This window comes from Mustela nivalis (genome assembly GCF_964662115.1).
Source record: "Mustela nivalis genome assembly, chromosome: 3".
Lineage (NCBI taxonomy): Eukaryota > Metazoa > Chordata > Mammalia > Carnivora > Mustelidae > Mustela > Mustela nivalis.
Genome location: NC_139022.1, coordinates 168,939,516 through 168,967,510, shown reverse-complemented (window position 1 = coordinate 168,967,510; position 27,995 = coordinate 168,939,516). Strand labels below are relative to the sequence as shown.

The window sequence follows — 27,995 nt, the reverse complement described above, 5'->3', positions numbered from 1 at the left end:
CTAGCGGGCCACGCCCCCTCATCGCGGGTCAGAGGCCGCGGGGCGGGCGGGGGTGACGCGTGCGGAAGCGTCCTGCGCGGCCTCGGAAGCCGGCGGGCTGTAGAACGGCGGCGGCCGCGGCCGGGCCCCCCAACGGGAGGGGCCCCGGATCGCTCGGAGCGGCGGAACCGCTGTGGCGCCCCGGCCGCCGGCGGTCCCATGAGTCGGGGCACCATGCCCCAGCCCGGAGCGTGGCCGGGCGCGAGCCGTGCCGAGAAGCTGGTGCGGGAGGCGGGGGCCGCGTCTCCGGGCCCCACGAGAGCGGCGGCGCGGGAGGGCGGGAAGGCGGCGGCCGGCGGGCAGCCGCGGTCCGCGGGGCTGTGCCCAGCCGAGCAGTGAGTCGCGGGGCGCGGCGGGGGCGGGCGGGGGCGCGCGGCTCGTTCCCCTTGGGGAGGCTGGGCGTGGGCTGGCCTGGGCTGGGGGGTAGCCGGCCGAGAGCCCGTCGCACCCTCGGTTCTGGGTAAGGTCGGCGACGGAGTGGAACTCAGACACTCGTGTCCCGTCTTGGTACAGAAGGTTTCCCCGCAGGGCCCGGGGGCGCACAGTTCTGGTCGTCCAGTGCCCCTGTTTCTACATCTGCATAGCTCTAAAGTTAAAAGAAAGCTCCAGGAACTTGGGAAACAAACCGGAAAAGCGTACTGTTCTAACTCAGTGAATCTTTCCTCCGACCTGGTTGGGGAAGTAAGGTTGCTTCTGTCACAGCCAAAGGAAAACTGAGCCATACGACAAGTTGGTTCTCGAAAGGCAAGTCGCCGCTGGATGAGCGCTCCACCTGTTGAACAGACTTTGGTCGGAGCCTGACCCAGTTCTCTTTTGCCCATTAACGGCTTAACTAGCTGTCCCCCTCCCCCTTTATTTTTAGATAGGAAAGGCAGCGCTGGTTAGATCAGTTGTTTAGTGAATTGTGAGGAAGGCAGCACAAACCGGAGGCGTGGATATTTTTAGCAAGGATCTGGAGTGAGGTGCAGGCAGAATAGAGACTTGAAGACGAACTTTTCCTATGCTTTCAGGTTCTAGGCGCATGCAAATGCCTTTGAATTCCAGAATGGATGAAAGCACTCAGATAGCCATTCTGACAGCTTAATTGGCTGGCAAGCTGAATTGTAAGGTGTGTTCAAATGTGATCCCCCCACCCCCTTTGGCCAAGGGGTCCTTGGTGGGCCTGCTGTGCAGCTCGTGTATTATAATGACATTGATGTGCACAGTTCTTGACCATGGCTGTTGACCTTCTCATTTATTGAGCACCTAAGGCCTCTGGAATGGTATTATCCACACTTAGTGTGTTCATGGCTACTGGGAAAGATTTGGAGTAGGCAGTCTCAAACTCCTCTACCTATGCGGGTAACCTAGGTGAGTGAGGCTGGCCGGGTGTGGACCATGGGTTTCTGGAGAGCTGTGTCCGTCACTGTTGGGGTCAGAGTCCAGGAGGTTCTACGTTCTGCTTGCTGAATTTTCTGTATTTCAAGAGTCCAAATGTCCTGAATTTTTAATGAAATATCCTGATTTTTAAAGACTAGCATTTTGTTCTTTAACTGAAACCACTGTGCAGGCCCAGGTGGGAGCTGATGTTGGTTTGCTCTTTGGGTTAGAAAACGACCTCAGACTCCACAGAGGGTAAAATAGAATGGGTAGGGCGGGCGAGAGGGGGTGTCTTCTGCTTCTGCCCCTCCGCAGCCCATGCTGGTTACTAACTGTGGCTGCCTTCCTCTTGCTCTGGTGGCCAGTGATGTAACTCCCTGGTTAGAGACCCTGCCCCTCAGAAGCTGCACCTTAGCCTTGAGTGGAGCATTCTAATGCCCCTTCTAGATGCAGAAACTTTGAATCCAGAACCATGTTTCTAAAAGTATGTATAGTTATTTGGCAAGTTTTTGGATGTGGTTTCCAGAGTCAGAACCTGGGGAAGTAGGCCGTGGTGGGAAGGAGCACTCTTCCTCAATGAAAAGGTTTGAGACACACCCCTTAACCGCTGTCAGTAGATTTACAGACTTCGTCTGAAAGGAAACATGGCGGTGGGGGGACCAGCCTAGGTTTGTCATCTTACCCAGGAGGAAACTGAGTGGTGGATTCCAGAGGTCCTTCTTGGCCAGGGAGACAGGGAGTAGGTTTCTGGGCCACGTTCCCTGAAGCTTCAATGGGAACATACCCATCGTTTTCTGGCTTTCTTAGCAAACCAGGCAGAGGAACATGATTTATGACTCTCCCCTTACCTCATCTAGCTCATTTGAGAACCGGGGTTGGTTGGCATCCCCTGGACAGACCCTAAGGATGGCTCACAAGATGGCTTACGGTCTGATTTGAAGAAGTCTTAGGTCACACCAGATTTGGTTGACTTTTCTTGGAGCTTCCTCACTGTTTCTGTGAGCACACCTGCTCTGCACTATCCCCTGCTCACCCCACCCCTGCATTTCAAACTGAGGCTGTGTCTGTTTCTTGCCCTTAGCTAAATAAGTTACCATTCCTGAGGACCAAAATGGTCCTGAGACATGGTCAGTGGCCAGGCTAGACGAGCTCAGGGAACTGAGAAGCATGACTACTTCAAGGCCGGTCTTTGCCTGCCTGATGGTGCAACACGGTTTGAATCTAGGGTCCATAGGCTTGTTGTATGTGGTGGGGAGCATATGTCTGTGAAGCTCTCTGAAATGGAAGGTGAAATTTGATGTGTATTTCTTTTTCTGGGCGGAGATTCTGATGGGAGCTATGGATTTTCAAAAGGGCTGTGCACAACGAGTTTTTAAACCATTGTTCTTGGATGTTGCTAATATGCCGTTGCGGGTGTGTGTTTTCCCACTCACCTCACTCCTTAGCTCCTGTGGGCTATGTTTGATGGGGTAACAGCCATTCCCTCATTCTCTTGCCCCTTGTCCAACCGGGAAGTAAAGACTGTTTCAAACCTCATTGTTGAGGATATCTGGGTTGTCCCCAGATACCTCTGGAAGTCACGTGGAATAGCACGAGCCAGTCATGGAAAGTCCACTCGCAGAGGGGGGTGGAATTTTGGCTTGGGTGCCGGTACTTTCCTGCATGGGATGTGTTGTTCACCCATCTCTACAACCACGAAGTGGTGGAGAAAGGCTGGGTTGAGTGGCCTTTGCTTTTCCTCTACCTTTTTGGGAAGATACATTGGTGTCACAGTGGTTGACACTGTCTCACCAACACTGCCTGGGTGATGGGTCTTCTGCGATAGGCCAAGTTAAGCATGAACTGCAACGTTTGAGTTCAGAAAGCTGAACAAAGCCATACTTAGCTTTTTTAGACAACTAAGGGGAACTTAATGCAAATGTTCATAATGGTGAGAGATTCCAATCTGTCTTCTTAGTTTTGCATATATGTTAGAATTGACTTTTTTCATATTACATGTTGTATCAGAATTTGAAAAATTGGCTCTACAGAAATGTCTTGCTTCACTGAGCTCTGTGTTTTCAGTTGATAACTTTTGTTCTTGGCAACAGTATAAGTGTCTGTATGTAGTAAGCATTTTAAAATTAAATTTTCAAACATTTTATTGTTATGCAGTTCTTTGAACAGAGCAAGAGAGATTATAATGTGGTCTGCAGAATCATATAATTTATTCAATCACATATATTGCCTCAGTATTAAGATATTTCATCTCTAGCTTAAAAGAAAACCAGAGCTTGAAAATACACACTTTAAAATAGCAGTGTGCTAAACTAAGAATTTTCTAAGTAGAATGTATTGGATTTTGGTTTTAAAATTTAACTCAATTATGTAATTGAGCCTGACTCACATGCTATGGTTCACAAGAAATCAAGTCATTTTTAAGACTTTGGCTTACTTTTCTAGCTATCTGTATGTTTTCTAGAAGGAAACCTTTTGCTGTGGTGATCATTTGAGTCTTTGGGTTTCAGTGGCCTGTTGAGTGCTAAACAGTAGACACTTCCCGTCCCCATCCCAAGTTGACATATAAACACAGAAGTTTACTAAATTTCTGAAGCTGGTCAGTATCAACAATTTTTATCTTACAATGCATATCCTTTTTCTTTTCATTATTTTACTATCTTCCCTTCTCAAAACAAAAAATTCAAACCTCTAGTTTAAATATAATAAATATACAACAAACAAATAATACGTAAATATAAAATATAAATAAATATATCTGTGTAATATATAAATATTTTGTCACTTTCAGCCTTAATATTTTGATACTTAAACAGGTTAAAGCAATAGATTATTGAGTCAACTATTTTCCTAAGTAAAATTATTATTTTTCTTGTTCTCACACACCTCTCTCTCTCTCTCTCTTTCTCTCCAGCTGGTTGTCCTTATGTGGGATGACTATTTCATTTTGGCTGTTAAATATCTTCTTTTCTGACCATAGTAGTTGAATGTATTGCTTAAACTTAAAATTTGTTCTCTCTCCAAGAAATTACAGCTTTAGTATCATTTTTATGGTAGCCTTTAAAAGCCATATTACAGTTTCCTTAGTGGCCTTTTAAAGTTAGCAAATGTCCTTGGATATTGTCCTTGGTGGCCAGGGAAGTTAGCAAACATTTGTGTACAGGATCTGAATGAAATCTGGTTGTGGTTAAAGTAATTTGAATGCACTCGGGCCTCCCATTCACCCATTTCTGCTTTGCTGCTTTTGTGTATCTTGAATCAGTGCTTTTAATTTCCAATAATCTTCCTTTCTACTCCGTCTTCCCTTTGCATTTAGTTCTCACGTTGATTTCTTTTCGTTCCATTCCTGCTGGCCTTCGTGGGAATTTGTATGTGTACAAGAGAGGCTTGTTCAGAGAACTTCCTCTGGGCACTGGTGTTGCGCTCGCACTTGGGTTATTTTGCAGATTAAAAAGGAAGAGGACAGAGGTGGAGCTAAATGTGCCTGCAGCATAGCCACAGAATTCGCTTGAAGTATAGTTTTTAACAACACATAGATTCATAGTCTCATAGAACTTAAGACCTGGAAGAGGAACCATGTACAGACCTTGTCTGCTCTTCTCACTTTGAAGATGAGAGAAACTAAGGCCAGGATTAGGGAAGTGGCTTGCCCAAAGTCATGCTTCTGATGATGACATCAAGAAAATGGTTCACTTTGATGCTTGTTTTGTTGGATCAGAATTTCTCTCCTATTTGATAAAGCTAAGGAGGAGGCCAGAAGGTACAATGAAGTTGTTAAAAGAAGAACTAACATATTGAGTCACTTTTTATTTTAGGCATTTGATGTGTAGTCCCTGTGAATCTGGTTTTGGTTTCTTTTACCTCTGGCGTGACAGCATACATTTTACGTGGAATCTCATGGGGGTCAGAGAACATGGAAAGTACCTTTTCCTAATACGTTCCCTCAGCCCCACAGTATTTTTAAAAAAATGGGCACATCCATACCCATACCATTACCTTTATTTAAAGAGAAAAAAAGGAGTAAGAAATGACCATTGGGAGAATATTTGTTAATACTGTGCACCAGTGGTGTAGTTTGAGAACGGCTAACTTTTGGGAGAGCTCATATTTTACATGTGTCCTTTTTCACAACAGTCTTTTGAGGTGAGTTCTCTCACTGTCCTTTTTGTGGTGGTTAAGTTTAAGTGGTTAAGTTTGGGCTCCGAGAGGTATAGTTACTTCCGTTCCATGGCCACACAGGGCTAATGAGGGCCGGAGCGAGGAGTCGTTAAAAGCTGACCTTGTAACGTCGGGGTCCCTGCTCTAGCTCCGGCACTCTGCAGCCTCGTCACCCAGAGGCGTGTGTCCTGATGTCGCAGGCAGTGAGTCATTCCAGCAGAGGGAGTGGATCGAGCCAATCACAGCTGTAAAAGCGTAGGCTAGTGTCGGTCAGGTGTTTGGACCGAAGGGGGGGGATGTGTAGAGGAATCCTGGAATCCAGGCTAGCATGGTGGGTCAGGTCCACAGATAGACGTCGCTGCTTATTTGAGAGCCAGTAGAGGGTTTCAGTGAGGTGGGGGAAGGGGGGGTAGCAGATGGCTCTCTGTATCCCTTCATCTTTCTCTTACTCCTCTCGCCTCTTCTTCCTCTCTCCCCTGCTGTGCTGAGCCTTGTACCGGGAGCTGGGCTGTCGAGGGAATTGGGAATGGGAGTATCTCAGGTCGTTTGCTTAATTCCGTACTTGTTCCTAATCTTCCTAACTCCTTCCTGTGTCTCCTGGCGCCTGGAGCCTCTGTCTGGTGTGCAGGGCAGGGCGGGCTGTGCAGCCATGGGGAGCAAGTATAGGGAATTGGGCATCTGATTACACTTTATGTGTACTTTGGCCAGTTTCCTCCTTTTCGGCTCTGGGGGTCTCCTGTACCCTGAAGAATGCTTGGCACTGCCAGTTCCTGAGCCCCTCTAGGGTTTTCTGCAGGTTTACCGTCTTAACTGTCCAGCAGATGTTCCTCCGCTGGCGTGGAGGCTTTCCTGTCCTCGGTCATTTACTGTTTCTTTGTCCCTTTTTGGACTGTTTGGGTCTTGTGGTTTTAGCAAAGATAGGTTTGGTATTTCTGTTTCTCCTCCTTGTCGAGTTGTGGCTTCTCATGAGGGGTAAAGGAGATATCTTTTTTCAGTCCTTGTCTGGCAGCTAGTGGGCTTTGCTATTCTTGTTCACTCACTAGATGGAACTAGAGACTTCAGGAACCTACCGTATAAGTACCAAGTCGATCAGGGTGGCGGCCCTTCATGTATGTGGGAGGAACGTGCTCCACGGAGCGGGGCTGGTTGCTGCAGTGTGGGCCGGTGTCAGGGCGCAGGAGAAGCCTCGGGAGGGTTTTTAGCTTTGGGGACTTAAAATGATGGATGGTCTCCTATCCTTGTTTTTAAAGCAGTGATTGTAAAATTTGCTTGTGACATAATCAAGCACTTGGCCTGCATTCCTGTGTAAATACTTTTATTAGTGTTGTCTCCATTCTTGGAACTTGATAGCATCGCGACGAGGCTTCATTGATAAGACGCATGCTAGGATGCTTACGAATGTAGCTGAGCTCCCGTTCACAGACCTTCCAGTTCAAGTGGCCTCAGAGCCACGCAGCCAGCGGAGTGATGTGAAAGTGTCACGTTTAAATTAAGAAGCTCTGAAGTGGAACGATAGAAGCATGAGCGTCCAGGGTTTAAGATCCATATTTTATCAGATCATCATCATGTAATATGAAAAAAGCTACACTTTTCGTGTCTGATAAATCTTTTAAGCAAGTGCCTGTTGTAACGGGAGGGAAATGTCAGTGCAACACGTTTTTGAAATGTCTGATTTGGTGTGATTTCAGTGAGGAGGACATGTATCGTGACGCGGAAGAAATAGAAAAGGAGAAAGAATTACTTACACATGAAAAAGGGTTATCAGGTATGTTTGGAATCATTTTATTCATCCAGTTCTTACTGTTTATAGTAGGAAATGCAGTAGGTCGATATGGCCATTTTCATAAAATGCTGGGATGTGCTTCCTAGGAAGCATTCTTATGCGTGTGGTCTGAGCTGCGTCTGATCACTCATTTTGCTGGGGCCGGTTTGGGGAGTACTGTTTCTCAGGTTTTAAAATCGCAGCGCAGATATTCTCCCTGTGTCGTTTACATCCACATCACGTGTGGCCCTGTGAGGGTTCGTTCGCTCTCTTGACGCCGCCCTCTAGTTCCGTGATTTCCGTCCGTTCTTGGAGGGAGAGTTTGGAGTTGAAATGCACTTTCCATTTCAAGTGGAAGGACTTCTTGGGAAGCTGGCTCTGTGTGTCTTTGCACACAAATGGCCTTGTAAGAAAGAAGGATCCTGGGATCAGTAGTGGGATCTCTCTCGCTTCATGACCTTTTATCTGTGTTTCTGCTCAGTCACACCTGCTCTCGCCCCCCAGCCCCTCAGATCCCGCACCCGTGGGCCCAGGCAGGGCCGGCTGGGCTGTCTGAGGAGAAGAGCCCCCTCGTTTCCCTGGCTGGCTCGGGCTGAGCCGAGGGGGGTGCTGCGCTTGGGGATCCGCCAAAAATGACACACAAGTGACATTTTCTCTCACTACCTGTGTAACGTACATGTTCCGGTTCGTTCTGAGCACTAGCTTATGTTTGGTTTACGGTTCACAGAAATATTGTGTGTGTGGAGTTAGGAACATATGATATAAAGTGGGCTTTTGGGTCATTTTGAGGTTTTTCTTGAGTCGTCCTCACAATGACTTGGCGGAACTCTTGACTGGGGTAGCCCCGTGGACCAGCTTCTCTGTAGTTGTCCCATCACGAGTTTTCCCGGGCCACCTGTCCCCATCCCCCATGGAACCGCAGAGGATGCTCCGTTTCTGCTGCCACCATCGCACCCCGTTCGTGACGACCTTGGAGTTGCTGTTAGTTATAGCCCTGAGGAGATGGTGCTGTGTGTCCCACTGCAGGGACCTCTTGCTTTCTCTGTCACTCTGCAGGTGCTCTGCTGTGGTTCACCCTGTCCTCGGGGGAAGCCCTCCCTCTGCAGGTGTGTCAGCGGCTGGGGGAGCTGTGTCATTTCCAGCTTTCGCCCGAGGTTGCACCTCAGTCCTTCTGGGGTCATTGCCCTTCCTGAAACAAGGTCCTTCCTGAAATAAGTGCTTCTGCAAGGAAGGGTCTGTTCGTGGGAAGCCCTGTTTGCTTGCAAATTGAGTCTCAGCTTGCTTTTTAAGAACTTCGGATGAGCAGGTTAATCTTTCCGAAGATAAGGCAGTTGACAGTTCTGCAGTCAGACTGATCCTTCGTAGATAATGTATCCGTTTTTTCTGTCTTCTCTTTGTCTTCAGTCTTCTGCGGTTTCTTTCTGATGTCTGTTGAGTGTGGACTTTTAAAAGCCTACTGCTTGAGGTCTTCTTTTGGAATCCCTCCATGCCTAGTTTTCATTAGTTTGGGAGAATTCGCACCATTATCTTCTTTTCTTATTCTCCCTACTTACTCATTTCAGAACTCTGAGTAGATGTTTGCTCGCCTGCTTCAGTCATCTGAGGCTCTTCATGACATGACCTTTCATAGCTACATATTTTTAAGTTATTTATTAGGGGCGCATGCGTGGCTCAGTGGGTTGAGCCTCTGCCTTTGCCTCGGGTCGTGATCTCAGGGTCCTGGGATCAAGCCCCGCATCTGGATCTCTGCTTGGCGGGGAGCCTGCTTCCTCTCTGCCAGCCTCTCTGCCTGCTTGTGTTCTCTCTTTCTTTGTCAAATAAATAAATAAAATCTTTTAAAAAATTATATATTTATTTGACAGAGAGAGAGAGACACAGTGAGGGGGGGAACACAGGCAGGGGGAGTGGGAGAGGGAGAAGCAGGCTCCCCACCAAGCAGGGAACCCAGTGCGGGGCTTGACCCCCCAACCCTGGGATCATGACCTGAGCTGAAGGCAGATGCTTAAGGACTGAGCCACCCAGGCGCCCCTATAGATATTTTTATTGTGTAGCCTCTGTTCCATTCTGGGTAGTTTCTTCAGATCTCTTCTCTCTTTTTTTTTTTCATTTTTGGAGATGTTCTGGGGGCGCCTGGCTGGCCCAGTCAGTGGAGCTTGTGGCTCTTGATCTCAGGGTCATAGGTTTGAGTCCCACATTGGGTGCAGAGATTACGTAAAGACTTAAAAAAAGACAAAAAAAGAAAAGAGATAGAGAAGTGCTGTTTTCTCCAGATTTGCCTGGCTCTGTTTTTGATAGTTTTTTGCCCTTTGCTCATGTTTCTTGCGCCTTTTGTTTCGTTAAGTATTTAAGACCTACTCCTTTGGGTCTCATAATTTCATTCGCTGAAAATCTTGGCGGGTCTAATTATGCTGGTTGCTGTTTTTGCTTACTTTTTGTTTTTCAAAGTTTGAATTGAAAGCTCAGCTTTTGCGTATCTGTGGAGGGCTTGTGCAGTTTGGCCTGAGTGGGAGGCTTCGGCCTTATTCCTGTTGGGCACCCACCGTGTCACCTACCCTGGGCCACATTATGTCAGTTTCTAAAATCGAGTTTCCAGGGTCTTGGGGCTCGTCTGAATTCCTGTCCTGACCCTGTATGAGAGCCAGCCTGTGGTTATGAATTCTCAGGGAGACTTCCTCTTTCCCAAGCCAGAGCCCAGGCCAAGGCCGAAAGTTTTCTTATGCTCTCTGTTAGTAAAAAAAACAAAAACAAACAAACAAACAAAAAACAACAAACACTCTTCGCTAACAAAGATGTCCCAGGGTTGGCGAAACTATGGCTGCCTGGCCAAATTTGATGTGCGACCTGGTTTTAAAATAAAGTTTTATTGGAGCTTCTTTTTTACCTGTGGTCTGTGGTAGCTTTCACACATGGTAAAGTTGACTAGTTGTGACAGAAACCTTATGGCCCTCAGAGTCTGTGTTATTTACTCTCTGGCCCATTACAGGAAAAGTAGATTCTTGCCCTGGTCCACCCTTTGACCCTGAGTTCTGGCTTTCTGAAGTTCAGTTTTAAGTTCCCATCTTTCCAGGTTCTGAATCCTTGTCTTTGTCACCATACAGTGATTAAGGACCAGACCTCCTGGTTATTTGAGCTCCTGATTACCCCTCTGGTTTTTAGCTTCTCCTTTGGGTTTGTTTTGTTTTTGACATTTTTAATGTTCTTTCTTAGAAATAGTAACAGTCTCCGTAGTTTGCATTTAAACGGACGGTCGTATACTGTGACTGTCCTGTAGTCTAAGACGTTTTAGGTCGGGGCTGCCTGCCCTTTGCCTCCGTCTTCTATCCTGCAGGAGGGCATGCAGGGGCTGTCGGAGCCCTTCTCCCCAAGAACAGCAGCGGGGCAGCATTTGAAGTATCATTTCGGTGGCCGCAGCTGTGTGGGCGTGCCGTTTCGCACTCCACTGCCGCCCGCAGGCCCCTCGTTCAGCAGGGCTTACGGCTTGTGGCGTGGCCTAACCCGGTGAGGTCCCCTGCCTCCTCCTCTCAGTTTTGAGGCGGTGGACCTGCCCACCGCGCCCGCGGGCCAGGGCTTACCTTCGTGGGGGCAGGAATGAGGACTGCAGGCCCGGAGAGCCGGAAGGCTGCACTTCGAGCTCGTGAGGTCCTTCTTGGGCTGGAAACGTGCTCTCTGTTCAGGCTCATAATGCCTCCTGGTGGAAACATGGTCCCAGTGATGACCTCAGTTCTGGATATTTGCTCTTCCTCCTACTTTGTGGGGAGGTGAGTGAGAAGGCACATGCAGGGAATTCTTCCTTCCGCTAGGTAGACCCTAAAAAAATGTTTCTTGAATCTAAACACTGATGGGTCTGTATTTAGGATCGGCCGTGTGGCTCCAGTATTTGTGGTCTCTGCATAGTGTGCTTCAAGGGTGTGTGTCCCTTGTACGCCAGTCCTAACTTCCGCCGCCGAATTGTCTGTAACCTGCGAGGAGGACTTCATGCTCCTCACTCCCTCACACCCTGGCCTGTCGGTGCCCGTGCTCTTTCCGTCTTCAGTCGCCTCCCAGTCTGTCCAGGACAGGAGCTGGGTCTTCACTGCCTTGGTAACCCTGGTTTCTAGCTCAGTGCCTGGCACATGGTAGACATTTAGTAAATATGTGTCGTTAATTTACGTCTTTCCTCAGTAGTAAGTGCATTGTAAGGTACTTCTGTCTTTGTATCTTAATTTCCTTGCTAACATTTACTTCTCCAGTAATTTAAGAAGGAAGTCAAGCTATGCCTGAGAATTACTTCACTTTTTTCCTAAAACACACATACCCGTGTGCGTGCGTGCACGTATACCACGAAGTCAACCCCCAAACCTTGTATGCTAAACAAAGAGAATCTAAAGCCCATTTATTTTATTACGTGATTTTTCTGATTGCAACTTGGATTTTAAATGTCTTACAAGAGTCAAGTGAAGTCTGTAGCTCAGCTAACATTTAGAGAGCTGGTTTCTGGCTTATTAATAGTTTGTAGCCTTTTGGGATGGGGGCAGAGTATAAATAAATAAATACACATTTTTTAGTAGGTCTTATCTCTTTGTATAATGGATATAAAAAAACTAAGTAACAATCATTAGGTGGATTTTTTCATAGCTCAGACTCCTGCACGGTGGGTTTGAGTGGAATGATACTCACGTTGTGTCAGTGAAGCTCCGAGCACTAAGGACACAGCTGAGACACAGAATAAACCCTTGGCCTCAGAGGAACTCGTGCTTTGCTGTGTTTGTGGATGTGGGTGGGAGTGGGAGTTTAGGGAGAAGTGGAGAAAAAGAAACATGTTAGGTGTTGATCAGTGCGTAGAAGAAAAACAAAACCGTGTAAGGGGGCCAGAGTGAAAGTGTGTATGTGTGACATGATATATGGGTTTTGGGTGACGTTAGAGCGGAGACCTGTAGGGAGTGCTGGAGTCCGGCAGTATGTGGGAGAGGTCCAGGGGAGGCCACAGGTCGGGCCGGAGCAGTCAGTGTGAGGATCGGCAGGAGCCGAGGCCAGAAAGGCAGTGGTGGGGGGCGCGCAGGACAGGAGGCCCCTGTAGGAAGTGAGGACATCGCTGCCAGTCCCCGGGGAGGCTCTGGAGCTCTCAGAACCCACGAGTGGTGGCAGTTGTCTGAAGTTTTATTTTTATTTATTTATTTATTTTTTGTCTGAAGTTTTAAACGCATCGCTCTGGCTGCCGTGTGGAGAAGGTGTGGTGACCTGGGAGACCCACTGGAAGAGCTCCGGGGAGTGAGGGGGTGGGGGTGGGTAGTGGCAGGATTCTGGAGCTTTTTGGATTGAAGGTGGAAGGAGAGTAAGCTGAGTAAAGCAGTGCTGCTATTCTGGTGGGGCTCTGTTCGTTGCTCACCCAACCCCCTTTTGATTCTTCTGCAGAGGCCAGGTTAAGTGTAGCTCCTGAAATGGACATCATGGACTACTGCAAAAAAGAGTGGCGGGGAAATACACAAAAAGCCACGTGTATGAAGAAGGTATGATGTCTAGATACACAAAGTTTCAAGTCTTTTAAGTAGTCTGCATAAGTGATTACGTAATATGTCCTTTTATATTTTTAGATGTGGTTACAACAACTGTTCTTAGACTAGGTAAATATTGGTGTTCTAATTCTAGAGATGAGGAAACGGACTCCAAAGGTAAGGAGCTTGTTTCGAGTCACAGTGTTAATATAGGGCCAGCTTTAGCTGTTCAGTAACTCCTTTTCTTTGAAAAATACGATGCTGTGCTGTTCACAGTTGGGCCAGTCATTGGTTGTCCTCTTGGGTTCATTTGGGAATCTCCTTTTGGCCTTTTGTGTTAAAAGCATTAGGGATGGGACCAGCAGATGCCGTCCGAACTGCTGTCCCTACCTGGGTCTGGTCTCCTGCCCTCCTGTCCGAGGGGCCTGGGCTCTCCCACACTCCCTGTGCAGAGGGATCTGAAACTACTTCCTTTGTTTAAGGTGTCCCTAGAGCTGCCCCTCCCGGTCCCATCACGTGATTGATGACTCTTAGGGAGGGACTCCCGTGACGTGGTCCCGCTGTGGCTGGGCTGGCAATTGTTCAGCCGGGCCCCCTCCTGCTACACGCTGGTCAAGCCCACCACCCTCTTGGTTCTGCCCTCGACGGACCCTGAAGCCAACATTCCTTAGTGAGTGGAACGATGTGAAATTGCTACTCTCTGACCATTTCTGAACTACAAAAACGGCAGTTTCGACCTAAAACATCCACCACCTCTTAGAACCTCTGTGTTTATCCTTTGCTCATTTTTCTCTTGGGACTATTTACATTATGAATTTAAATGTACTTCTTTTATATTAGAGATACTGACCTGTCATGTTTGATAGGAATATCTGTTTTGTTGTTTACATCTATATTGTTCAGGATTTAAAATATTTAAATATTTGTATATATCTGTGCTTTTCCTCAGAGCTGTTTTTATCGAAAACAGTATGCCCCTTTCACATGTACTGCAGCGTTCCCGCCTGCCCTGAACTTGGCCGGCCTTCCGAACATAGTGGCTGCTGCAGTCTGAGAGCCCGTGCTAGCTTTGCTCCCTGCCGGGTCTGAGCTGTGGGCTGGCTGTGTCTCGGGCACTTGGTAGGGAGCTCAGTCATGAAGTGCCTGGGACGATGATTGTTGACACTTGTGAGGCTGCCTGCTGAATGTGTAAATTCTGGCCACTTACAGGTTTTCCAGACTTGAGCCCTGTATCAAACTAGATAACCAGGTGGCTGGATACCTAACATATGTTTTCTCATCTTTTCCAGAAATGCTTTCCCTGACTTCCGGTTTTTATTTTATGATCTCAGCCTCTTTAAAGGATCTAACAGTTGGTACCTCAGGGTCCATAACTCGAAAGTATCTTTGAAGTTATCCACATCGTCCATATTTTGGAACTCACGCTAAAACCCTTTCTCTGTGATTTTAGTTTGAGGGAACGGTTTGGCCATGTCGTCAGACTCTTCCAGTGACCAAAGAATCAAAGGCACGTCATTGGACCAGGGTCACTTTGGGACCCATGGTAGTGATGAGAGCCTCTCTGGGGCCTCAGTTTGGATCTCAAGTTCTTTTTTTGTCCCTACTTGTCTTCCAGTTAATTTTGTTTTGGATATTCTTTTGGAAGTAAGTTTGTATAAACCCAAATTTAATTTTTGAAGTTTGAAATAGCACGAGTGAGTTATGCATTTGGAAAATGCAGTTCCGGTTGGGTCAGCCGTTGCCAGTATTCCCAGGGTGACCAGGAGTCCGCCCAAGGGAAAAGGTGTGTCACTGGCCTTAGTATGTTGTAGCGATTGGAGCGTTGAATGAAAACTCGACTCACACCCACTGAGGTCATCCTATGACTTGAACCTCGAGAACAGCTAATAACGAGGGCCCAGTGCTTGCGCAGAGTCTGCATGGCGCCCACCCCCCGACGAGGGCGATGCTCCTTCCTTTGTGTAAGTGCAGGGTAGAAAGCAGAGTCTCAGGTGACGGTCACGGCGGAGCAGGAGGAGCAGAAGGGCCCCCAGAACGAGGCTAGTGCAGTGCAGAAGGCAGCAGCTTGATCTGATGCGCCAGCATAATCCCGCCAGAGAAATCCGGTTGTCCCGTGCCTGTGGCCCATTGTATGGTGGCTGTTTTCAGAGGATGCTTCGCAGCGGTTCGTTTGGATGACTGTTCTGAGTCACTCAACATTTTCATGTCCTCGTTTTGCTTCCAGACCAAATGACACTTAAAATCCACTTTGTAAAGAGTCTCATAGAATTATCCAGACATCTCCTAGCATGTGGACTGTTTTTGCTATACCGTGGAAACTTGGGATTTTTACAAAAAATTTTTAAAATACAGAGATATAAACTTAGTACTTCTCTCTGTTCTTTCCTGTCTCTTCATTAGAGTTAGGGTCACTTTTAATGCAGATTAACCCCCTCAGGATGTTGGTTATCAGTAAGTGAGTATTATAGCAGATGTTTAGAGAGGGACTTGTAACTCCTGACCTCGGGGTTGGATATATTTTGATATATTTGATATATTTTATTAAATGGTAATTTGTAATTATTGGTCTTAATGATTATTAATGTTTATTAATCTTGATTATTAATAATCATTAATAAATGATATATTTATGGTTCCTGTGTGTTGTATCTGTTACATATGCTGATGTTTTGTACAGTATTAACATTTGGTAATTTCTTTAGACTAGTAAAGACAGGAGTTAGAATGGCTTATGTGAGGGACTCAGCCAGCCTTGTTTTCATCCTTCCGGTGATCAGAGGCTTGTTTTTTCCCATAGGAATAAAGCTTTCTGTACGGTCTGAAGTCAGTAATGACCATTTTGAATTCTTTGATGCTTTTACCCAGGGCTATGAGGAAGTGTCTCAGAAGTTCACCTCCATCAGACGCGTCCGCGGGGATAATTACTGCGCGCTGAGGGCCACGCTGTTCCAGGCGATGAGCCAGCCGGCGGCACTGCCCCCCTGGCTGCAGGACCCGGAGCTCACGCTGGTACGCTGCTGCTGCAGGTTTGAGTCCACCGTGTTTCCGATCGTTTTTGTGAGAAAGCTCCCTTCTCAGCCCGGGCCAGATGCCGGTACTGTCCGCAGTGTGACGTCAGCATGCGGCTTGATTCGGTTTTGGGTGGCAGAGATGATTTTCCATAATAAGGTGACCAAGAATGATTGCAATGTACCAGAAGAGAAACGTGGTAAAATGTATTTGAACGGTTCTGCCGAATTCGAGAGCTGGTGTTTGTGGTCTGTAAAAAGCACTTCGGGGTTGTTTGGCTTCAGTGTTGCTGTCTGCAGTGAGTGCGCTGTACGCTGTTCATCTGAGAGCCTTGGCGGGGTTATAGAATGCACATTCTGTGGTTTCCGCTCCAGTTCAAGAAATGGGCACTTTCTGCGTTGTGCTAAGAGGATCAGTGTAGGGGGTGGCGCATGTCACCCCGGGAGGGGCTTCCTGGGAGGTCAGGGTCATGGGATGTGTCCCGTGCCTGGCCTTAGTTTTAAATTGGCAGTGTGGTAGTGGCGTCCTAGGGTGTCGTGTCAGTGTGACTTGTGTCTATGACCTGTGTCAGATGAAGTCACGTGATAGGTTGGCTGATAGAATATCTCAGAGCGTCTGGTGGGCAGAACTGATAGTAAGACGTTCATCGGAAGAAAATTGGAAGCGCCGTGCTTAAACACATGCGCGCACGCACACACACACACACACACACATACAAACACACCCACACACACATACAAACACACCCACACACCATAGACATTAACAAAACCCAAGAGTCCTCACAGTGGGAGATCTGCCTTAATGGCAGCTTACAGAGGTCATCAGGATGAACTGATTGGCGGCTCACAGAGGCCAGCAGGGTGGATGGAAGGCATGCTCAGTCCGAGCCCACATGGCGTGTGGCTGGCAGTGAGAATGAAGCCTTGTCTCGAACACGTCTGAACCATAGGCAGTGACCGTCCCATCTTGAGTTGCGCTGGTTAGACCCCAGCTTGAGGGTTTGTGCCCGTGTCCTCAGTACAGATGGGAGTGTGGCCGACATGATTCCTCTTGTTCGGGAACTGTTGAAGGAGCCGGGGTATTTGCCTGGAATCAAGATGCTTTTAGAGGAAGCTGGTTGTCCTCTAAGCCCGAGATTAGGTACACGAGAGGTCACATGGCCTGAGGGGCACAGGCCGTGGAGGCCTTTACACTTTTATTCTCGTACTGGCCCTTCTGCGGGTCTTCCCTCGGAAAGCCCAGCTCCGACAGGGGCCTGAGTGTGGGCGTGATGGGACAGCGGGACTGGCAGAACCAGGCGTGCAGACGGAGGCGGGGGTGTGGCTAATGGAGGCCGCGGTGTGCCCCTTGGTGGCAGGGCACCTGGACCACCTGGCCTCCGGAGTGGGATCTCCCCATCTCCAGTACTCCTTGTGTGACTGTGATAAGTATCCTCTTTACTATAAAGTATATATTTGGTAACATACTTGCTTAAGACACGCAAATCAAGGGATACTTTATTGCTGCCAAACAAGACAGTCCTACAGGAATTGGGGGATGAAAGTCATTTCTTACTCATTTTCCTGATACATCAGAGTAAGATGTGTCCCGTCATAGTAAGTAAAAGCCTGCGCTCCCTTCAAGCCCGGGCTACATTTTTTGTGTTAAAGATGGCATAGGCTTGCCATGGTAAACACTTGGGGCAGAGCCAGTGACAGTGGGTCTGTCCGCATTTACCCTGATCCTTGATCCTTCCAAAATGCCCGGGGCCTCCTCTGACCACTACCCCATGCCTGGCGACAGTCTTCTGTCCTGGTCGGTTGAGAGCACAAGCACCTTTTGTTATTGTGTGTCCATGGGGCTTCTAGAAGTGTGGGAATGCTGACCACTTCCGGGGACACAGAAAAATAGCTCTCAGCAGGCAGCTTGAAGGGAATCTAGTTTTGCACTATTAGGGCCTCCTGAATGGCACTGGCTCTACATTAACCCATCTCGTCTGCTTTTGGGGTCAGAGAGGTCCTGGGGCACCTAAGTTTGTGGGTGAGTCTGGACTGAGAACCAGCGTCGGCCGGTGGCCTGTAGGCCGTGTACTTCTGGGCATCTCTTGACCTCATGGAGAATTTGGGCAAGCCCACAGAAGCCCTGCTTTGTCACTAAGGCACAGGCGCCCTTTAGCTGGCTGATATGCTTCTGTTTGCAGATCGAAATATGTTCTCTGTAGCATTTTGCCATTTTCCCTCTCTTCCAGAATGTCCTTGGTTTCAGAACATTAAAGGAGGGAAAGAGGAAAGCTAGACTAAGAGAACTTCCCCTTAATCTGAGCTCAGTGAAAGAGACCCTTTTCCTGCCCACACTCGTCTCCTCTGGCCCGGCTTCGTCCGCATCCTGGGAGGTGGAGCTTTGCCCTCGCTGCCCCTCTCGTCCTGCCCTGCTTGGGTTCCCTTGTCCGGGTCCCAGTCTCCGCATTTAACTGCACTTGATCTTCTGACCCTGACGCCAGCATTGGAGGTGGCTTGGTCTGACTGTTCTTAAACTTGAGGCAGTGCCTTGGTCCGTGAGAGGGAGTGTCGGTCAGGGCAGGGATCCTTTGGTTTCCAGGTTTACCAGGTTATAGAGCGTCTCGATGAGCAGGCGATACCTGGGACAGTGTTTGTTTACTGGAGCTCTTTGTTTGTGAGTTATTTTGGGGGACACCTCTCTGTTACCCCACAGTCCTTTTAATCATGGTGAGGATGTCAAGAGTTAAAGACAGCTTCCCGGAGAAAGCAGTTGGTTTTATAGTATAGGCACAAATGAAATTCCATCGAAGCTAATTACCAACCTTATTTTTGAAATATTTCCAATCATGGTTTCTTGTTCAAATCTCGTTACCTGCTTAAATCTCTCTTATTCTGACAAAAGCCCCGTCTCTTTGTGTGTCCTAGAAGAGTGGGTGTGTATGTGTTCTGTGTACCGTGACTCTGGAAAGCATTCAAGGTTAGATCTCCTTTTCTATTTTTGAATTAATCATTGCAAATGCATTGTTCTTTTCTCAGTATTTCTTTCACACACCTCGTTTTTTGGACTTTGTCCAGGATCTCCACATCTCCCAGAGGCCTACAACCCTGAACTAGGTCATTACGTCATGACGCTGGCAACGGTTTGCCCAGTGTGTGGAAGGAACGAGGTTTCAGGGTTTCGCTGTACGTAGTTAGAACTTGGGGCTCTTCCAAGTGGTGCAGTTGTGTGTTGTGACTGCTGCTGGGGTACGTCCAAGGTCACGTGAGGCTCCAATGGTCTTCCAGGCTTCTCTCTACCCCACTTCTCAGCTGACCGTCTGGTATTTCCGCTCCGCACTCTTCTTTGTGCCCAGCTGTGATTTCGGCTCATCGCCACTTGGGGGCATTTTAGGTTCTGGTGATAAATCTGAGAACCCGAATGGAAGGTTCCCTGAAGAACCACCTACCTGTTGCGGAAATGCTGGGTGCTGTGGGCACGGAGCTGGGCTGGTGGTGGGGAGAGCGCAGCCACTCCCGACTTAGTGTAAATCACCGTCACCACGGGAACTTTCCCGAAGAGGTGTACATCCCTGCATGGTGCTGGCTTTTGCGGAAACAAGACCACCTTTGTTTCCCAGGGTGGCTGCGGGTTGAGAAGGTGGACCTGGAGTCACCCTTTGTGAAGGGGCCTTTGGAGGCTTAGATTCCCCGGGAACTGAGCACAGGAGGCCTCATTTAAAACTATTTTTGACTGTGAGACAAGCCTGCGTTCCACGTAGGATGCTGTAGGAATGAATTCTTCTCTACTGATCGTTTGACTCCGTGGACTTTCTCTTCCTGTCTGGGTGTTTCAGCAGTGAAGGGACGTGCCTGTGCCCAGCCTTATGATGCATTTTCTCCTGACACACCCGGGACTTGGGGGAAGGGGGGTGTCGGAGTTCCCATGCTGTCATCGTCCTGTTGTGTCCCAGCTTGCCTTGCAGACTCCAGATTCTGTGGATGATTAGGGGAAAACAAAATAAAACATGGTCCAGGAAAAAAAAAAGGAACCGAGGAAGGAGTAGCTGAGCTGTCAATTCTTTAATGAGCTGAGCCCCTGCAGCTGTTAACACCTTGTCCCCCCCTCCACTTCCCTGCTGTGGTTTTGTCTCACTGTACTGATGAGGCAGTTAAACTAGAGACACATTGTTTTTGTGAATATTGAAGCTTTTGAGGATATGTGGTAATATCAGAAGTTAGGCCGTATTTTTCTAATCAGGAAAGAGTCGGGTTTTTACTTGATCCTGGACCATCTGTCCTGCCGGAAGCGCCTTCCTAAGTCGGGCTTTAGGGAGTGGCAGGGAGGCTGTCCTTGACCCCAGTAGCTACCTGGGTGGTTTGTGAAGACGTGTTGGGGATGCTGCTTTAATGTCCCCCTTGCAAAGTGCTGGTGGAATGTTCTGGGTGTGGTGGGAGCTGAGCAAGGTAGATTGTGCCTCTGTTATCTCAGCCGGAACCACCCTGTCTCTCCAGCAGACAAACATGCGGGAATTAATTCTGGAAACAAAGGTAGGTTTTGTAGGCTTTGTGGTTTTTGTGGGATCCTGTGGTGGATTTCTTGGAACGCTAACACCTCTTTTTCTCTCTGTTTCCTGATAATCCAGTTACCGGAAAAGCTCATAAGCAAATACAACTGGATCAAGCAGTGGAAACTTGGACTGAAATTTGAGGGGAAGAGCGAGGACCTGGTTGATAGAATTAAGGAGTCCCTCACGCTGCTAAGGAAGAAGGTTTGGAATCTGTAGTGTTTTTTCCTCTGGGAAGTGCAAAACTCTCACTCCTGATCGTCCCAGCAGACCACTTCTTAGTCCTCACGGAGTGCATTGCCAAATGTCCGTGGCAATTTAAATGAACATAAACCCTTCCTGTGAAGTCTTTGGTAAAATCGAGAAATAATGACACCATTTATCATGTTTAGTGAAACATTTGACTTTCTTAAAAGGAAACCTTAAATGTGGTCTTTGTTTTAAGTCATACTAACAAGTTCAGGGGTAGTCTGTATTTAGTCTCTATTTCTTAAGAGTATTATCAATGACGTGAATGCATATTTATAAATTCTTTCCAACTATGTTCATGTTTTAAGTTTCTGTCCCTGTTTACTAGACTTGTTTTCATTTCTGAATGATTGTCAGAAACTTGTCTTCATTTTTTTTTTAAGATTTATTTATTTTAGAGCACGAGTGGAAAGGGCAGAGGGAGAGGGAGAGAGACTCTCAGGCAGACTCCCGCACTGAGTTTAGAGGCCAAGGTGAGGCGTCCTTGATCTCATCCTGAGATCGTGATCGGAGCCGAAACCAAGAGTCGGATGTGTAACCGACTGTGCCACCCACGCATGCCAGTAACTTGTCTTTTGAAAAGTGTCCTGAGGGTTTCTCTGAAACAGAATTCCAGGGCACACTGATTCCCAGTGATTTGGTTATTAAAATACTCCATTTCTGGAGTATTCCATGGGTTTTGGAGGTCCTGCTTGGACACTGGCCCATGCGGACTGCTAGGTTGCTTGCCTTAGAAGAGCTTGAAGCTCTCCCACCAGGAACCCCAAGCTGAGAGCCTGCTGATTGCTTCAGGCTTTGTAGATGGCGGGGAGCCTGGTAAGGAGGCATCAGCCGGCCTTCAGGAGTCCTTTAGCGCTTACCCCGGGTGTTGATCTGTTTCATCCAGTACGGTCTGCCCCCCGCTTAGACTTTCAGCTCCATGAGGCTCTGTCCTGCTCCTTCCTTTTCACCCAGTGTCGAGCACCAAGCCTGCCCACAATAGACATTTGGTAAATACATTCTTTAGTGAATGAACTGAGGGCCTTGACCTTCTAGAACCTAGTTTTTATTTACAAACATAAGTGTTTCATGGAAAGTCTAGCAATTAAAAACTTGTGACAGGAGAAGGAAACAGGGATTCTTTGTATTTCCTTTGCCTTTTGGAATGGAGCATGGGGTTTACAGGGGCTGGAGGCCCCAGGATCTAGGGTAGGTGAGAGCTGAGAGCTGGCTTTGTGGGTGAACAGGAAGGCTCTTCAACTCAGCCATTGGTGACAGTTTCTTTTTCATCTCTTTTAAGGTCTTGTGAAATTGTAATTTTTGCTGTATTAGCTATGTGTGCTGTAAACAGATCCTTATTTTGGGGAACGGTTTAAGTGTTTCCAATTTGCGGTAACATTAAAATTACTCATTAGTAATCTAAGCCAGCATTACTAGTACTTCCTGTGTGCCAGACTGTGCGCTAAATGTTTCACATGTTATTTAATTCTCCTAAGATGTTGCCATATTATCCCCATTTTAAAGATGAGGAAACTAAGGTCCCTATGTCTGTTAATGCCCAGCAAAAACCACCAGCTGCTTGGTAGCAAGGCCTTCATTCCATCCTGACCCTGTAACTCTAGAGCCATGCTCTTAACTGCTGACTGGGTTTACTTCTGGAAAATAAGAGATGCTCCAGCTTTCAACCACATATAGTAGAGAATCCTGTGGTACAGTCATTACCATTAAAATTCACTGTTGAATTTAGAATTTTAATGGCTTTCTGAGAGGAGCAATAGTTACTGGTTATTCATAAGGACTAGTTCGTGTTGGTATCTCTCGTCTTCATTCACTTTAATTTAAAAGCACATGTATTTATAGAGTTTTCTCGTTCACTTAAAGTGTTTGCCTGTGTTAGCTGTATTCCTAGGACTCTGATTTTTTCTTAAGCAGGAGTCCATAAAAATTTCCTGCGTGGATGTATTCATTTGGAACTCCATGTATATTTTTAGGAAGTTGGAAGGATGAGTTTAGTAACCCTAACGTTCAGCGGCCCGCACAGGCTTCCTTGCTCATCTTCGTTTCTGCAGGTTGGCTTGGTGCGTCTAGGTGCTAAGCGCTCTCTCCCGTAAGCCCCTTAAGGGGAGGTATAATTTTAGCTACCCCTCACCAGCTGCACACACAGCTCTCACACGTGCACCTTATTCGCTCCTCTGGAAGTTATTTCCGATTGGTCCAGTTTCATTGTCTTGGAAGTTAGGGCAGTTGAAAGCTCCATCCCATGGCATCAGTGCTTCTCCTTAGTGCACTGTACTTTTGTTTCATACTAATGGGGGAGAAGCTGATTAAGGAATTTGTGTGGTTTAAAGAGTACCATTGTTTGAGCTAGAAACTTGAATGTTGTGAGCATGGGTACATGACCTGTTGTCGCCTACTTTTGAAAATTATTTTGTGCTCGTAGTATGAAATATACCAGGGGTTTTTAGAGCAGGCATTTAATTGTTACGTAACTTTCTTGTTGCAGTGGGCAGGCTTGGCGGAACTGAGAACAGCCGAAGCAAGGCAGATAGCTTGTGATGAACTGTTCACAAATGAGGAAGAGGAATATAGCCTCTATGAAGCTGTAAAATTTCTAATGCTAAACAGAGCCATTGAACTATATGATGATAAAGAGAAGGGAAAGGAAGTACCGTTTTTCTCCGTGCTTCTGTTTGCTCGGGACACATCGAGTGATCCTGGACAGCTGCTAAGGAACCATCTAAACCAGGTGGGACACACTGGTGGCCTTGAACAGGTGAGTTGTGCCTTTGAATTTGTTTTAGTCCGAAATGGCAGCTTTAATCATTAAACATTGTATTACAGCTTTTGTAGGTCAAGAATTGGAGCAGTGTAGGTGTGTGGTTTTGGCTCAGGGTCTCAGGAGGGAGCAGTCTTGTATTGTTCAGGACTGCAGTCACCCGAGGGCTCGACTGGGCTGAAGGATCCACTTCCCACATGGCGCCGCACCCGGCTGCTGGCAGCACCCTCGGGGATGGTTAGAAGGAGGGTTTAGTTTCTTGACACATGGGCCCTTCCATAGCACTGCCTGAGTGTCCTTGGGAACCAATGGCTGGTTTCTCCCAGACAGGGAAGTGATCCAAGAAGGGCAAGGAGGAAGCCGCAGTGTGCTTTACCGTCTCATCTTGGAAGTTACATAGTGTTATATACACCACTAAAAACAAAGTCACTAAATCCATCCCACACTCGAGGGGAGAGAGCATCGGGTCCCACCCACCTTATCAAGTGAGGAGGCAGAAGAATTGTGGGTCTATTTTGTAACCACCACGTTGATTTCAGCCTGGACTTGCTTCTGCAGGATGCTGGATGAGATCAGCACCTTGCACCTGGCAGGCTACAAATAAATGCAGCAAAGGGTCTTATTATTTAATCATGGTAGCCAGAGCTGTATTAGATAGTGTCCTTAAAAATAGAATTGGAGTCACCTTGGCCAGTAGAGACCAGCCTGCTCTGGGATCTTTTACGCATATGCTAAGTTTGGAGTTCTGCACGCAGACCCAGACCCAGTGCGCTCCTGTCCCCTGACACCACACCCACCCTGTCCTGTCTTTGGTGTGTGTGCCCTGTGTCATCTCAAAAAGCTAAGTCTTTGTTAGTGGAGTAGCCAGCTACAAAAGTAGCATTTAAGGCTGTCCATCCAAAGCGCAGCCTCTGTGATATGTAGCAAAGGGGAAAGGCTCATGGTCACGGCCCGCTCAGGCAGGATTGAAATTGAAGAGGACCGCTTCAGACAGTATCTGCGCTCAGAGAGCATAGGCTCCTTCTGTCTCCGGAACGGCAGCCCTTCCCTTCTGTGCAGAGCCTGGGGCACGGTGGTTTGCGTGTTGGACTGAAGTTCGTTCTTGAAGAGTCTTCACAAAGCCTGTAATGGCGAGTCCCATTTTTAAAACATAACAGCTGTATCGGGATATACTTTACATACCAAAAAGATGATCCTTTTGAAGTGTGCCGCCCAGCGGTTTTTAGTGTGTTTATAGAGTTTTGCAACCATCGCTGTAATCTAATTTTATTTTTTTTTAATTTTTTTTTAAAGATTTTATTTATTTATTTGACAGAGAGAGATCACAAGGAGGCAGAGAGGCAGGCAGAGAGAAAGAGGAGGAAGCAGGCTCCCTGCTGAGCAGAGAGCCCGATGCGGGACCCTGAGATCATGACCTGAGCCGAAGGCAGCGGCTTAACCCACTGAGCCACCCAGGCGCCCTGTAATCTAATTTTAAACTGTTTTATCACTCTAAAAAAAAACCCTATACCAGTTGGTACTAATTTAGCCTCTCCTAGCCCTAGGCAGCCACTAGTCTACTTTCTGTTTCTGTAGATTTGCCTATCCTGGAAATTTTGTAAAAGTGGAATCGTATAATATGTGGTCTTTTGTGGCTCGCTTCTTTCCCCTGGCTTCATGTTCTCAAGACTCGCACGTTTTGCAGCACACGTCCCGAACAGTATTCCAGCGAGTGGACAGACTGCAGTCCATCAGCTGACGGACGTTTGGGGTCTTTCTGCTTTCTAGCTACTATGAGTAATCCTGTTGTGCGGACGCATGTTTTCATTTCTCTTGGCTAGATACCTGGGATATACTTCTTTTGTTCTATAGTTGAAGTTCATGTAACATAAAATTAACCATTTTATTGATTTTATTTTTTTTTTTAAAGATTTTATTTACTTGACAGAGAGAGATTACAAGTAGGCAGAGAGGCAGGCAGAGAGAGAGGGGGAGGCAGGCTCCCTGCTGAGCCCCATACAGGGCTCGATCCCAGGACCCTGAGATCGTGACCTGAGCCAAAGGCAGAGGCTTAACCCACCGAGCCACGCAGGCACCCAAAATTAATTATTTTAAAGTATATAACTCAGTGGCTCTCAGTATGTTTATCAAGTTCCAAAATATTTTTGTCACCCCAAAAGAAAACGTGGTACCTGTTAAGTAGTTATGCCTCATTATTATCTGTTTGATGATAACTGTTCTAGTGGGAGTGAAGGGGAGTCCGTCTCCCTGTGGTTTTGGTGGGCGACCGTCTGAGGACTCTTCATGTGCTCATTGTCTACTCGCATATCCTCTTTGGATTAATGTCTTTTCTGTTCAGATCCTTTGCTCAGTTTTCAAACTGGTCATTTTTTTAAAATTGTTGAGTTATAAAAGTTCTTCATATATTCTGGATACAAGTCCCTTAACAGATGTTTAGCCCACTTTTGTCGGTCTGCTTATTTGTGACAAGTGTGTAGAGAAGGCTGGGGGCCGGGCCTGCGCAGAGGAAGAGAGGTTGTGGGGTGGCCGGGCCTCGAGCTGCCCCAAGCTCGGGGCTGGAGCAGGTGGCGAGCCACACCTGGCTTGGCGGCTTCCCTCCGCACAGCTCTCTGCTCTCTTCCCCAGGTTGAAATGTTCCTCCTCGCCTATGCTGTGCGCCACACCATTCAGGTGTACCGGCTCTCCAAGTACAGCACGGAAGAGTTCATCACCGTCTACCCCACCGATCCGCCCCTGGACTGGCCGGTGGTGACGCTGATCGCCGAAGACGACCGGCACTACAACATCCCCGTCAGAGTGTGCGAGGAGACGAGTCTGTGAGGGGCACGCCTGGGCAGCCTGGCCATGCGGCTGAGGTACACAGGCCACGCTTGGCTTGGGCCTTGGGCGTCCGGGTCTCTTAGAATGGCCTGTGGGAACTCTTGGGCCCTGTGAACCAGGCTGGACGGGACTGTTCTGAGGACAATTTCTGATAAGAATTAACCGAGTGTTTTCCCTCATCTTGGATGCAATACGTTTCAGGGGCCTTTAGAGCACTTTGTGGGAGGTACAGACTGCGTCTTCTCCATAAAGCACATCTCTGGTATCAGAGGAGACTCATTTTGGAAAGAAATGTGTTCTTTATGTCTCAGAATCAAACTCTTTTTAATTGTAAACTGGCTCTCCGTTTTTTCTAAGATAGTAATTTTTTGTGTTGGTGATAATGGGTGTCTGTAGGCCCTTCCTGTGCACTTGAGCTTACGTGACCTAACTCTGGAGGGCGTCTGTCACCAGGGCAGTCATCACGGCCTCTGATAGTCTTGTTGATCAGTGGTTTGGATTTACATATTAATTAAAGCTATTCTAAACAGATTGTCTTACAGGAGATTAAAAACTGGGTCCAGAAAGGAGTTACTAAAAGGAGAAGGAGCCACACGCAGGAGGGATGTGATGGCACCTGAAACCTCTGACCCAGAACGTGACAGGCGCCTGAGGTCACGGCCGCAGCCGGTCTGGTGCCTCGTGCAGGTGCTATGCTGTCAGCTGGGGGCACGGCTTGGAGCTGAGCTCCGGCGTCGGGCTGTGGATGATTCTCGGGCTCACAGGTGTGCCACTGGATAGTGCGAAGAGCGCAGCGATCCCCCAGGTCTTTGAGAGGAGGAAGCCAGGACCCCAGACTCCAGGCCCTCTCATCTGAGCTCAAGGGTGGGGGGAAGGTGGGTCTAGGGCTTCTTGTGCCCTTTCCTCGGGATGTTTTTGAGGGTGCTGCCACTGCCAAGTTCGTGTTCCTGCCGGGGGGTGAGTCATAGCGAAGTGTCTTAGATTTTTCTCGAGTAAGGTGAAGCGGAAGCAAGTAGAAAATTAAGCACACAAGTGGGGCCGAGCGCATCGGTGTGTGATTCGATTTCGGGAGGCCTGAGGGAGGAGGGAGCGTACCTGTTGGTGAGTGATGCCGCCTGGTGGCCTGGTTGCCTGCGGTTACGGCCGGAGTCGTCCACGGGGGGCGTAGGCCGTGTCCGTGGTTCCCCGGGACCAGACACATCGCTGCAGTGCTGTGTCAGCAGCTCCTGCCTGGGCTCCGCGTCTGTGAAGGTAGCAGCACCCTGAGGCACCAACCTTTATTTTATAACAGTTACAATCTGGATTTGGTTCAATTTAGTGTAGTTAATAAGCTATCACATGTTTGGGGGGAGTGGTGGGCCTTTTCTGAAGATTTAAGTTTTGCTTTATACTTAAAAATTAAAATTCTTTTGAGAAAACTCAGAGGACATACAAAACTATGCAGACATGAGTATTTTCCCGTTACCTCATCCATGACCCCACACTTCGGGAGGTGTTCATTCTTCAGACTGTTTGAACTGGGTTTTGCTCTGAATGTGCCTGAGTGCGTCGGAGAAGCTCTGTTTTTCACTGTGAAACGTCATGGTGCCTTGAGTAAGGAGGTGCCTAGAAGCCAAATTAAAGAAATAATAATGACTTCTTACTGGCTTTGATGCTTCATTTTAGTATTTGTAATTGTACAACAGTAATGCTTACTGTTCATTCTTGAACATTTTTAAAGCAGTTAGTGTTTGGACGCGAGGCAGTGGGGGTCCTTGTCCTCCAGGGGGTGCATTGTGTCTCACTGTTGGTCCATACCTGCTGTTCAGTTTAATAATACTCGTGACCATCTGTCTTTGCATTTTGAAAATG

At 47.7% G+C, this 27,995-nt stretch overlaps 1 protein-coding gene across 3 annotated transcripts; it reads left to right on the top strand.

The window, feature by feature from the left end:
* Positions 1–65: 65 nt before the first annotated feature.
* Positions 66–27,786, top strand: OTULIN (OTU deubiquitinase with linear linkage specificity). 3 transcript variants are annotated; one of them, XM_082723313.1, is made up of 7 exons: positions 66–374; positions 7,242–7,318; positions 12,707–12,801; positions 15,652–15,795; positions 20,399–20,524; positions 23,052–23,321; positions 25,950–27,786. In XM_082723313.1, the coding sequence occupies exons 1-7, from the start codon at positions 199–201 to the stop codon at positions 26,142–26,144; spliced, it is 1,083 nt and encodes a 360-aa protein (XP_082579439.1). In that variant the 5' UTR covers positions 66–198; the 3' UTR covers positions 26,145–27,786. The 3 variants fall into 3 exon arrangements, with proteins under 3 accessions (XP_082579439.1, XP_082579440.1, XP_082579441.1); XM_082723314.1 differs by having other exon boundaries at positions 157–261; XM_082723315.1 differs by lacking the exon at positions 7,242–7,318 and having other exon boundaries at positions 259–374.
* The last annotated feature ends 209 nt before the right edge of the window (positions 27,787–27,995 follow it).

What these genes read in the sequence shown, in the direction of transcription:
- OTULIN (XM_082723313.1), top strand. Translation starts at nt 199, where the DNA reads ATGAGTCGGGGCACCATGCCCCAGCCCGGAGCGTGGCCGGGCGCGAGC. An exon ending in GGGCTGTGCCCAGCCGAGCA is followed by an intron (nt 375 to 7,241) that starts GTGAGTCGCGGG and finishes GTGTGATTTCAG; the next exon opens with TGAGGAGGACATGTATCGTG. An exon ending in ACACTGGTGGCCTTGAACAG is followed by an intron (nt 23,322 to 25,949) that starts GTGAGTTGTGCC and finishes TCTCTTCCCCAG; the next exon opens with GTTGAAATGTTCCTCCTCGC.